At 52.3% G+C, this 11889-nt stretch overlaps 1 protein-coding gene across 7 annotated transcripts in view; it reads right to left on the bottom strand.

Annotated features, from left to right (window-relative positions):
• TJP3 (tight junction protein 3) overlaps window positions 1-11608 on the bottom strand; it is a 30436-nt gene extending 18828 nt beyond the window's left edge. Inside the window, exons 1-2 of one of the 7 annotated variants that reach the window (XM_042250163.1) lie at window positions 815-988; window positions 331-428 (exon numbers count right to left, since the gene is read on the bottom strand). Coding sequence is in view for 3 of the 7 variants with exons in the window: in XM_042250158.2 (XP_042106092.1) it covers window positions 331-495 (165 nt within the window). In the remaining 4 variants the exon portion in view is untranslated. Of the gene's footprint in view, window positions 1-296; window positions 749-802; window positions 989-11396 lie in introns of those variants that run through there. The other 6 variants (XM_027969874.2, XM_042250162.1, XM_027969873.1 and 3 more) reach the window with 6 other exon arrangements.
• Window positions 11609-11889: the final 281 nt, after the last annotated feature.

The following is an 11889-nucleotide window of genomic DNA, read 5'->3' on the forward strand; positions in this document are numbered from 1 at the left end:
CAGCCCCGATCGGCCTGCCCGATGCAGCAAAACTGGGCTCTCAAGCCAGATCCCCCAAGTTAACGACTCTGTATACAGCAGACACTCAATAAATGGTGATCCCCTCTTTCACAGCCTCACTGCCTTAGCCAAAGACGTTCCAGCCCACAAAGTCCCTGCCTACCGTCCCACCCTTAGTGCTCAAGCTCAACTCGGCCCATCCCCCTGGGAAACTGCACCCCTACTATGTACCAGGAGCATTTTCCCCCCCTCCTAGGATCCTCCCCACGCCCTTCTATAAAGTGACCATCACCCACTTTACAGACGAGGTTCTCAAAGGCGTGGACTCACTGGCTGGCTCAAAGTTACACAGAAAAGTCGGGATTTGAACGCAGGTCGGCCTGCTAAGGGGCTTCCCAGGTGGAGCTGGTGGTAAACATCCCGACTGCCTATACAGGAGACATAAGAGACGCGGGTTCCATCCCTGGGTCGGAAAGATCCCCTGGAGAAGAGCATGGGACGGAGAAGCCTGGCGGGCTACAGTCCCCTGGGTTGCTAACAGTCATACACAACAGAAGTGACCTAGTACACACACGAACGCTATCTGTTAAGGGAGGCAGACCCGGGGCAGAGGGAGCCCCCGGAGGCAGCGGTGGAGGCCAGTGGGTGCAGACGCTCCGCCCGTGCTAGCTTCCACATTCTCCTGGGCCTCAGTTTCCCCATCTGTTACCTAGGACGGGGGTGATCTGGAGTCCCGGTCCCGGAACCAGCCCCGACCCCACCTCGGTCCCCTCCCCCCTCCAGCCCTCCGCGGGCTACTCGCCTGGAATCTCACCGCCATAGTCCCCCCTGGGGGCTGTCCAGCGCCTCTGGCCAAGGGCGGGGGGCCTAGAAACAGTCAAAACTGGACCCCACCCTGGGGTGCGAGAGGAGGCTGGGGAGGGTCGCGGCGAAGCAGGTGTCCAGCACTTGCCCTCCTCCCGCCCGCTCCGCCGCCAGGGCTGCACCTGCACCTCTTCCTCCTGAGTCCCCTCCCGGCCCCGCCTCTGTCCCGACACGCCTCCGGGACGCCGCCCTGGCTGCCTTCGCTCCCACCGCGCCACCCCTCCCAACACAGGATCCAGGCCCTGGGGTGGGAATTCCAGGCCGCGTTTTCCGCCCAGCTGCGCACTAGCCGGCGGCCGGGTTGGAGACCCGCCAGGGGAGGCTGCAAGAAAGACCAGGCAGGGATTAAGGCCGCGTTTGGAACGGAGCCTGCGCTTTGGAAGGGGTTTCATCCTGGAAAACCTATGCGTGTTGAGATTCTGTAGAGAGACGTGTTATGATTAGGAGCTAGCCAAGGGTCAGACACCTCCCAAGAGTAGGGCTGATCTTTCTCAGTCACCTCATCTTCAGCAAGTTAACCCGATTTTATTTGATTTTTTCATTTTGGGGAGTTTATTTTAGAGAGGAAACTGAGGCCCAGAGAAACCTGGGGTGGGGTGCGGGGTGTGGACTTTCTGAAGGTGTAGGCTGATATGAGACTTCCCTTTTGATGTCCCCTACAGTGGAGGATCCAGAAGGTGCACAGCAGTCACCTCTGGGCCTGGCCAGAATCCAGTATTATCAGCCTGTTTTCCCACCTAGCCCTGGGTTGGGTCCCCAGCTAGGAAGGGCACACAGCGGGGACAAGGAAATTCTTTAAGATTCTTGGAGTAAAGGTCATGCTTCTTTCTCCACCCCCTGACTCACCCTCAAGGGACCTGTCTAGGAATAATCGGACCAGAGCAGGAAGCCCTCTACCTGGGGGTGTGGAAGGGAGAAAGTCACCTGGGTGGGTGGAGCCACCATTGGCTCTACCCTCACATTCCTTCTTGCTTAAAAAAAATAGACCCTGAGGCCTAACTGTTTCCTTGCCCCACCCAGGTCAAGGTTGAAGGGGCAAACCTGGGCATAGACACCCCTTTCCAGCCTCATCCAGTCAAGACTGGGCAGAAAGAAGCTCCAGATTAGGGGAAGAGGGGAGGCAGAGGGGGAAATTAGGGATCAGGGAAGTCTTCCTGGAGGAGGGGGCATTGCCACTGGGGTTTAGAACGTTGAATATTGCTGTTGTTGGTCAGTCACTAAGTTGTGTCCGACTCTGCCACCCCATGGAGTGCAGTATGCCAGACTTCCCTGTCCTTCACCATCTCCCTGCGTTTGCTCAAACTCACATCCATTGAGTCGATGATGCTGTCCACCCATCTCTTCCTCTGTCATCCCCTTCTCTTGCCCGCAGTCTTACCCAGCATCTTTTCCAATCAGTCAGCTCTTCTCATCATGTGGCCAAATTATTGGAGCTTCAGCTTCAGCAACAGTCCTTTCATTGAATATTCAGGGTTGATTTCCTTCAGGACTGACAGGTTTGATCTCCTGGGGAGTCCAAGGGACTCCCCAGAGTCTGCTCTGGCACCACAGTTTGAAAGCATCAATTTGTGATCAGCTTTCTTTATGGTCCAACTCTCACCTCCATACATGTCTACTGGAAAAATCAGCTTTGACTATATAGACCTTTGTTGGCAAAGTGATATCTCTGCTTTTTGATACACTGTCTAGGCTTATCATAGCTTTTCTTCCAAGGAGCAAGTGTCTTTTAATTTCTCGGCTGCAGTTACTGTCTGCAGTAATTTTGGAATCCAAGAAAATAAAGTCTATCACTGTTTCCATTGTTTCCCCATCTATTTGTCATGAAGTGATGGGACCAGATGCCATCATCTTAGTATTCTGAATGTTGAGTTTTAAGCCAGCTTTTTCATTCTTCTTTTTCACTTTCATCAAGAGGCTCTTTAGTTCCTCTTCGCTTTCTGCCATAAGGGTGGAGTCATCTGCCTATCAGAGGTTGTTGCTATTTCTCTTGACAATCTCAGTTTCAGCTTGTGATTCATCGAGCCCAGCAAGAAGTTTGGATAAGAATTTGCCAAATGTGCAAGAATACAATCAAAACCTCTGAGGCCCCCAAGGTTGACGTCTCACCTCTCCCCAAAACACTAGTCTAGAGATCCCAGTTAGCCAAAATTTACCGGTGCCCAAAGGCTTCCAAGGCAATAACCCTTTGCAAGAGCCCCCTTCTAAGGATGTATCTGGACCCTCATAAGTAAATCAGTGTTAGTTGCTCAGTCATGTCCAACTGTTTGGGACCACATGGACTGTAGCCCGCCAGGCTACTCTGTCCATGGAATTCTCCAGGCAACAATAGAGTGGGTAGCCATTCCCTTCTCCAGGAGATCTCAACCCAGGGATCAAATCAAGGTGTCCTGCATTGCAGGCAGATTCTTTACCATCTGAGCCAACCTCAGCCTTATCCAATGTGACCTTGGACCACCAGCAGGTGACCTTGAGCCAAACATGAAATGATTTTAGGTAGAAGAAGATCAAACTTTTTTAAAAAATAGATTTATATTTGCTTCAATGAGTTACAGGAAAAAACATAAATAAATTCTCCACTGCCACATGTATATAGGAATTCGCGGCTACAATTACTGGGGAGGAGTTACTGATTGGGATGTAGGTCTGGCAAAATCAGACAAGTAGACTGCTTAAGGAGTGTTAGCAACCACTGTCACACAGGTGCCCATGTGCCCATTTGCAGCTGAGAAAACTGAGACCAGATGTGTCAAGTAGCGGGCCCAACTAGAAGAGCTGGATTTGGCTCTGTTTGATGCCACACCCCTCACTCTATATGCAGGGTGATTTACCCCTCACTCCCCTTCGAACTCCCACCTCAATATCTGAAGACATGTTTAGTAGACACTGTTGGCATGGGCTTCCCAGGTGATTTAGCGGTAAAAAATACACCTGGCAATGCAGGAGACGTGGGTGCCATCCCTGGGTCAGGAAGATCCCTTGGAGGGGGAAGTGGCAACCCACTTCGGTTTTCTTGCCTGTAGAATCCCATGGACAGAGGGAGCCTGACAGGCTACAGTCCGTGGGGTCGCAAAGATCTGGACACAACTGAGCATGCACACACTCCTATTGGCACGGGTGGACAGAGGCTGGGGATGCTGTTCACCACCGCCAAGTGCCCAGGACAGCCCCACCCCAGAGAACCATCCAGCCCCCAAAGTCAATAATGCTGAGGTACAGAAACCCCACTTTAAAGCCCTCTACAAAGGGGGGTAACCACCCCAAGACACATGGTCTTCCTTCAGCCAGCTCACATACTTCACTCCCTGCTCAAGAACACTCAGCGGCTCCCCAGTACCCATGAGATAACCAGTACTCAGATTCGGGGCTTTGGAGAAGGGTGCATCCAGTGCTACCTCACAGAGGGAGCGTCATTCATGCATTCATTTTCTCACCTATTCAGTCGTTCATGCAAAAAAATATTTCAAGCCCTTGTTATGCACCAGATGAAGGAGGAGGTGAGGGCATAAGGAATTCCCGCCTGAAGTTGCAGTCCTGATTACCACCAGGAGGAGGCAATGTGCACATGCCCTGAAGTGATGTTGTGGGAGGGGAGGATACTAGGAACCTGGGGGATGACCCTGCTCTGCCCCTTCTGAGCCCCCGAGGGGGAAACTGAGGCTCAAATGGGGTGGGGACAGGGCTGAGGTCTCCCTGAGTGGTGGCCACCAGGAACGGTGGGAACCTGGAGGGAGGGAGTGGTGGTCATTCACACCTGAGGCTTAAAGTCTCCCTGGTGGAGGCTGCTTTGCTGGGCTGCAGGGGCGGAGGTCTTATTTATGGTCAAACAGGTCTGACCAGAACCCAAGAAAGAAGCTGCTCAGCCACCTGGCTGGGCGCTGGCTCATTCAATTACTGAGCGCCCACTATGTACACCCAGCTCCTACGCAGGCAGACCCTGCCCTAAAGAAGGCTCAGCACCGAAGAATTGATGCTTTCGAACTGTGGTGTTGGAAAAGACTCTTGGGAGTCCCTTGGACAGCATGGCAATCAAACCAATCAATCCTAAAGGAAATAAACCCTGAATATTCATTGGGAGGACTGATGCTGACACTCTAATACTTTGGCCACCTGATGGGAAGAGCCGACTCATTGGAAAAGACCCTGATGCTGGGAAAGATTGAGGGCAGGAGGAGAGGATGAGACAGTGGGATGGCATCATTGACTCAGTGGACGTGAGTCTGAGCAAATTCTAGAAGATAGTGAAGGACAGGGAAGCCTGGTGTGCTGCAGTCCATGGGGTCGCAAAGAGTCGGACACTACTGATCACTGAATGACAACCAAAAAAGGAAGCCCAGGGCCCTCAGGGAAGACAGACAATGGTCTAATCTTCAGGTAGCAGAAATAAAATGTCCAATCTAGATTTCTGAGAGCACCTGCACAGAGACACAGCTGGTCTGGGGACTCCTGGAGGGCTTCTCTGAGGAGCTGTTACTGAGATTAATAGGAGTGACCTAAGTGAGAAGGATCTGGGAGGAGATAACAGCTAGACCTGAAGGAGGTAAGGGAGGCACCATGGGAGAGCTGGGTGGACAGCCAGTGCAAAGGCTCTGGGGCATGACTGGGCCTAGAATGTTGGAGGAACAGTGAGGAAGACTTTGTGGCTGGAACAGAGTGAGCGAGGGAGAGAGAAGGAGGAGGGGAGGGCAGGGAGGAGACAGGGGCTTCTGGCCCCAGGGAGGTGGGACCCAGGAGTGGGGGCCAGGGCCTGATTCAGAGGGCCACTGGCGCCGTCTGGTGGCCCACTGCTAGGACGACAGACTGAGTGGCGGGCAGAAGCTAGGGGAGCTGCGATCCCAAACCCAGAGGCCCTGCAAACAAAAAAAAAAACCATTTTAAATCAAGTTTTATTTTGGGAGAATTCCCTGGCATCAGGTGACTAGGACTCTGCGCTTTCAGTGCCCAAGGGCCCAGGTTTAATCCCTGGTCATGGAAATAAGATTCCACAAGCTGCGATGCCAAAAAAACCAAAACATTTTATTTTGGACCTTTTAATTTATTTATTTAATTTTGGCCGTGCCTCTAGCGGGACCCCGATCAGGGATTGAACCCAGGTCCTCAGACAATGAAAGAGGGGAGGCCTAACCACTGGACCAACAGGGAACTTCCTGGACTATTTTTAAATTGACAGAAAAGTTGTAGATGTAATTCAGAGTCCCCCTGTGCTTCTCACCCAGTTTGTCCCAACATCATTTTTACATGACCACGATGTAGCTGCCAAAACTAAGAAACCACAGTCTCATCAATGCTAACTCCACTCCAGGCTGCGTTCAGGTTTTACTGCCCCAGGACCCCATTTAGCATCTCACGGTCTGTCCGGTCCTCACATCCCCTCAGGCACCACTCCCCCTTGCTCCTTGGACCTTTCCAGTCTAGAGGAGATCAGGTAGGGGCTTTGCACGCTACTCCTCATTTGGGGTGTGTCCAGTGTGTTCCTCATGCCTAGACTGGGTTATGGGTTCAGGCAGAGGGCATGGGAGGAAGGGCAGATTCTGGGGTGCGGCCGGCTTGTGGATGCTCCCAGCACTGAGGTATGTCCCAGCGGTTGGCACCGTGAGGGCACTGGAGCACCTTGGGGAGAGCACTTTGATATTGGAAGGAGAGGGGGTGAAGACCCTTCTGGGGGCAGCTGCAGGGGGCCTCACAGAGTGTGTTCTCCAATCGCCTGCCTCCTGGGTGGGAGGAGGCCCACCGCAGCGGGCAGAGCAGTGCCTGTTGAGAATCCCAGCCCCTCTGCCTCCAGCCTCAGTTTTCTCATCTGTATAGTGGGACCTGCTTCTGCCTGTGAGCGCTGTGATTGGGAAGGTTTCAGCTGGCACACAGAAGATGCACAGAAAGGTTCACCTGGGCGCTCTGTGGCTCCATCCCAACTTGGGTTAGGAGGAGGGAAATAAGCCCCTAGGAGGAAAAAATGAAGTGAATTATGCTGTCCCCCAGGGCTGGACAGGGACCACCCACAGAAATGTCCACTTCAAGGTTTCATCCTTTGGTGCAATGGCTGAGGGAAGCGCCCAAACCCCTGATACCTGCATCCCTGTCTCCAGTCTGACTTCTGCACCTGTGCCCGTGCCAGCTCCCCCGACCACGTCCCATGAAAGGTCCCTCGTGACCCCCAGTTCACTAGGGGTTTTATCTGCTTTGTGACTGAGCCAGCCACAGCTGGAATCTGTCCTTCTAAAGTGCACAGTACTGGTCTTTCTACCCTGCTCAGAATCTTAGGTGGTTCCCCATGAGCTATTCACTCCTTTATGGAGCACCTACTGCATACCAGGCACTATACTAGGAACTCAGGACACTGCAGAAGTAGGGCTCACAGACTTTCAGAACAGACATGCCAGTAATAGTCTGAGGACGTCCCTGGCTGTCCAGTGGTTGAGGCTCTGAACTTCCACTGTAGGGGATGTGGGTTTGAGCCCTGGTCAGGGAACAAATTTCCCACATGTTGTGTGTCTCGACCAAAATAAATAAATAAATAAACAGAACAGTGTCAGCAATTAGTGTGTGGCTAAAAAGCTGTGGCTTTAGCTCAAGAACATTCCATAGTTCCCTAGCCTTTGGTCAAGGATATTTATTGAGCATCTGATCAATGCCAGGCTCTGGGCACTCTTCTTAGTTTTCTGTGCTTCTTATGGTCTTCAAATTTTTTTACATCCCTGTAAATTACAGGAGTGGCCTCCCTGGAGGCTCAGTGGTAAAGAGCCCACCTGCCAACGCAAGAGAGACTTGGATTCGATCCCTGGGTCGGAAAGATCCCCTGGAAGAGGACAGGACAACCCGCTCCAGTATTCTCGCCTGGGAAATCCCATGCACAGAGGAGCCTGGCGGGTTACAGTCCACGGGGTTGCAAAAGCATCAAACGTGACTTAAGGACTTCACAACAACAAAGTTGCAGGAAACTTGTAACATTGCAAATGATTCTTGTCCATAGACATATAAATGAATTTTGTCCTGTGGAGACTATTGATTGTTGTCCTGTGGTTACTGACCAGTTTTATAACTATTTGTTATTTCATTTCAGCCTTGATTGCCTGTGTGTGTTCTTTCTTAATAGTCTCTCCTTTAAACAAGCTGTAAGATCTTATTATTTCCTATATTAATTAATGAGTTAAGTAAACTCATAAAGCACTGTTTGTTCTATTTTTAAATATTTATTTTTGCTTATTTGGCTGCACCAGGTCTTAGTTGCAGCATGTGGGATCTAGTTTACTGACGAGGGATTGAACCCAGGCCCTCTGCGTTGGGAGCTCCTGAAGTCTTAGCCACTGGACCACCAGGGAAGGCCTTGTTTGTTTTATGTTATAGTCATGCTTTTATATTTTTTTGAAAAAAAAAAAAAATCCCTTACCTCCATTACACTGAAAACCTTCACTCTAGCATCCAAGGCTCCTCCCTCAAGAAATTTCCACCTACTCCCTCTTACCTGTTTACATCTTCAAGTCCCACAACATTCTTCCCACTTTTCTTCCTAATCACCCTGAACCCTGTCTTTCATATGTCAGCAAATGCTCTCAGTTCTCCCAAAATGTGTCCAGGATCTTCCCACTTCTTTCTCCTTCTGAGCCTCCACCTGGTTCACCCCATCCTCGCCCACCTGGACCAGCAGGTCCCTGGTTCCATCCTCACCCTCCAGTCTGTCCTCCCTGCAGCAGCCACCAGATGGCAACCGTGAGCGCCAGAGTCAGGCCCCACCCCTCCTCTGCTCACAGCTCTCCAGGTCTCCCACCTCCCTAAGCATAAAAGCCAGAGCCCTTCCAGAGGCTCACAACATCCTTCAGGACCTGTCCAGTCCCCTCCAGGCCTTCCCCGTGTCTCTTTCTCTCCCCTCTGTCCATCCACAGAGGCCTCCCAGCTGTTCTACCAGGCACAATCCTGCCCCAGGGCCTTTGCACAGGCTATGTTTTGTGCTTGGAATGCCCCTCCCCCAACTGCTCCATTCAAGTCTCTGCTCAAATGTCCCCTTCTCAATGAGTTCACGAAATTACAAGACGTCTGTTCCTTGGAAGAAAAGCTATGACAAACCTAGACAATGTATTAAAAAGCAGAGATATTACTTTGTCGCCCTGAGCCAACAAAACTATGGTTTTTCCAATAGTCATGTATGGATGTGAGAGTTGAACCACAAAGAAGGCTGAGCACTGAAGAACTGATGCTTTCAAATTGTGGTGATGGAGACAACTCTTGAGTCCCTTGCACTACAAAGAGATCCAACCAGTCAATCCTAAAGGAAATCAACCCTGAATATTCACTGGAAGGACTGATGCTGAAGCTGAAGCTCCAGTACTTTGGCCACTTGATGCGAAGGGCTGACTCATTGGAAAAGACCATGATGCTGCGAAAGATTGAAGGCAGGAGGAGAATGGGGCAACAGGAGAAGAGATGGTTGGATGGCATCACTGACTCAATGGACATAAGTTTGAGCAAACTCCAGGAGATAGTGAAGGACAGGAAAGCCTGGCATGCTGCCAGAGGTCCATGGGGTCACAAAGAATTGGACATAATGGAGCAGCTGAAAAGCAACGAGTTCTCCCCTGATCTTTCTACTTAAGATTGTGAAATACTTCCTTGCCTGTTTTACTCCTATCCCTGCAACCCACTCCAGTACTCTTGCCTAGAGAATTCTGTGGACAGAGGAGCCTGGTGGGCTGCTGTCCATGGGGTTGCACAGAGTCGGACATGACTGAAGCGACTTAGCATGCATGCATGCATTGGAGAAGGAAATGGCAACCCACTCCAGTATTCTTGCCTGGAGAATCCCAGGGATAGAGGAGCCTGGTGGACTGCTGTCTATGGGATCGCACAGAGTCAGACACAACTGAAGCGACTTAGCAGCAGCAGTAGCAGCTGTACCTCTTTTTTTTTTTTTTTTTTTTCTGTGAGACTGACCCTTTTCTAACCCAGGATGTAGTTTACTTCCTTATTGTCTCTTGTTTCTTGTCTGTCTTCCTCCACCAAAACACAAGCCCCACAAGAGCGGGGATCTTTGTTTCTCTTGATTGCCCCCTGGATCCCCAAGACCGGGAACAGCACTCAGCACACAGTAGTGGGTGCTCCTTAAATGCAGGTTCATTCCCTGGGCAGTCCCTCCTCCCAGGCATGATCCTGGCTAACCTCAGCCCATTCCAAAGGGTGTCAGGCTCCGCCTTGAGCAAACACAGCTTCCCTGGCACCAGGCCAGACCTGAGGAGGAAGAACAGGAACCCAGACTCCCGCAGTGGACTTTTCTCAGAACCGGGGCCGTAAGGAAGCCCTGAGCCCGGGAGGGAGGACTCTAACAAGATGCTGAAACTGGGGTATTGGCTGGTGGGGGGGCTTAGGCAGCCCCACCCCTCCCCCACTCTCCACATCTTCACTCCCATCAGGCTGACAGCACTACTTCCCTGTGCAGCCCAGGGCAGGTGGCTGCCCCTCTCTGAGCCTGGATTTGACCTCTGCAAAACAGGAAGGCAATGAGATGTTGTCACTGGTTTGGCATTCTGATTTTGGTCGGGGGCAGTTTACCCTGTCCCTTGCATGACTGGGAATTTATTACATGCTCTAGCATATGCTATTCTCAGCAGCCCTGTGACATGGTGTCTTTAATTATACCTATTTCACAGAGTAGAAAACTGAAGTCAGATCTCTCTGATGCCATGGGTTTTTCTCTCTCCAAACTCCAGCCGAGGTATATTCCCTCCTAACCCCTCAGACCCTGAATCTTAGCATCTCTGTTTCCCAGGAGTGACTCCAAATGCCAGCCGCCCCCCACCCCCTTACCCTGCAACTGGGACACTCATGCATTCTGAGCCGCAGAGGGCCCTCTTCATCTCGGACAAAGAGCTTTGAGGTGCAATCAGACACTTGGCTGGCTAGGACACCCTCTTTGTCCTGCACTTTTTGGGAGAAAATGACCCAGAAAATCTCCTGCCACGGGACTCCTGTCTTCTCGAGGGTCTAATCTTCCTTTGCCTGAAAACCATCCTCCCACTCGTTGCTTCATTTCTCCATAGGAAGATTTCACCCAGAGAAGAAATCGAGATAAGGAGATAAGCCCTCCTCCCCCAGGACGCTTGTCGCCCCCGGCTCCAGCAGCAGGGGTGGAGGGAGACGAGATGCAACTGTTTGAAAACTTGGGGGCCTCTTAAGAAGTTCCAGGAGGTCCAGATACCAACCAGGTGCCAGTTTGTCTCACCTGCCACCTCCCTGCCAGCCTCCCCTCCTCAGTTTGGGGGATCAGAGGCCAGCTGGTACCCCCTCAGCCTTCCTGAAAGAGCCTGGGCCAACAATGACCCTCTGAAGTCTGTGGCTGTGGCGCCCTGGGCAGGCTGCCAGGGGCAGTAACTGCCGGCCAGATAATCCCTTAGAAACTATGTCAAATGCCCACACAGGAGTGTCGGTTTCCCGATTTCCCGGGAGCCTGGTCGTGGGGGGAGGTGGCAGGGGGCCTGGGACCTCATGGTGGGGAGCCCCATCTGGACAGTACCTTTGGGGTGGTAGGCCGATCGGGGTGGGGGACTCACCTGTCTAGGAGGCTGGGTGGCCTCTGGGCAGGCAGCAGCAGTCAGGGCCTGGATGTCCGCCTGGCATCGGGGGCGGGGAGGGGACCTGAGGCTTGGGCTCTGGCCTGCCCACTTGTTTGCCCAACTTTTCCTCTCTGTGGTGGCCACAGACTGGCCGGTCCCGTGCCAGGGGGAACCAGCAGGGCGACAACCACAAGCCGACTGGCGAGAGTGAGAGAGACCTGGTTGGGTGTGTGGTTCTGTCGCAAGGTACACTCACGTGGGAGCCGCTGGCCTTAACCCCTGCCTGCCCGGAAGCCAGGGATGCCCAGTCCCATTCCACTTGCACTGACTACCGCCAAGCCCTTGGCATCAGCAAGAGATGGGCCCATGTGGCAGGTGGAAGACATTGGTAGAATAAATTTAGAACTGAGTGAATGAATGGTGCACCCTCGCCTGCACCCTCGCACAGTCCCCCCGCACCCCTCTCCCCATCGCTCCCCCTGCCTTCCTC

This window comes from Ovis aries, chromosome 5 (genome assembly GCF_016772045.2).
Source record: "Ovis aries strain OAR_USU_Benz2616 breed Rambouillet chromosome 5, ARS-UI_Ramb_v3.0, whole genome shotgun sequence".
In the NCBI taxonomy this organism is placed as follows: domain Eukaryota; kingdom Metazoa; phylum Chordata; class Mammalia; order Artiodactyla; family Bovidae; genus Ovis; species Ovis aries.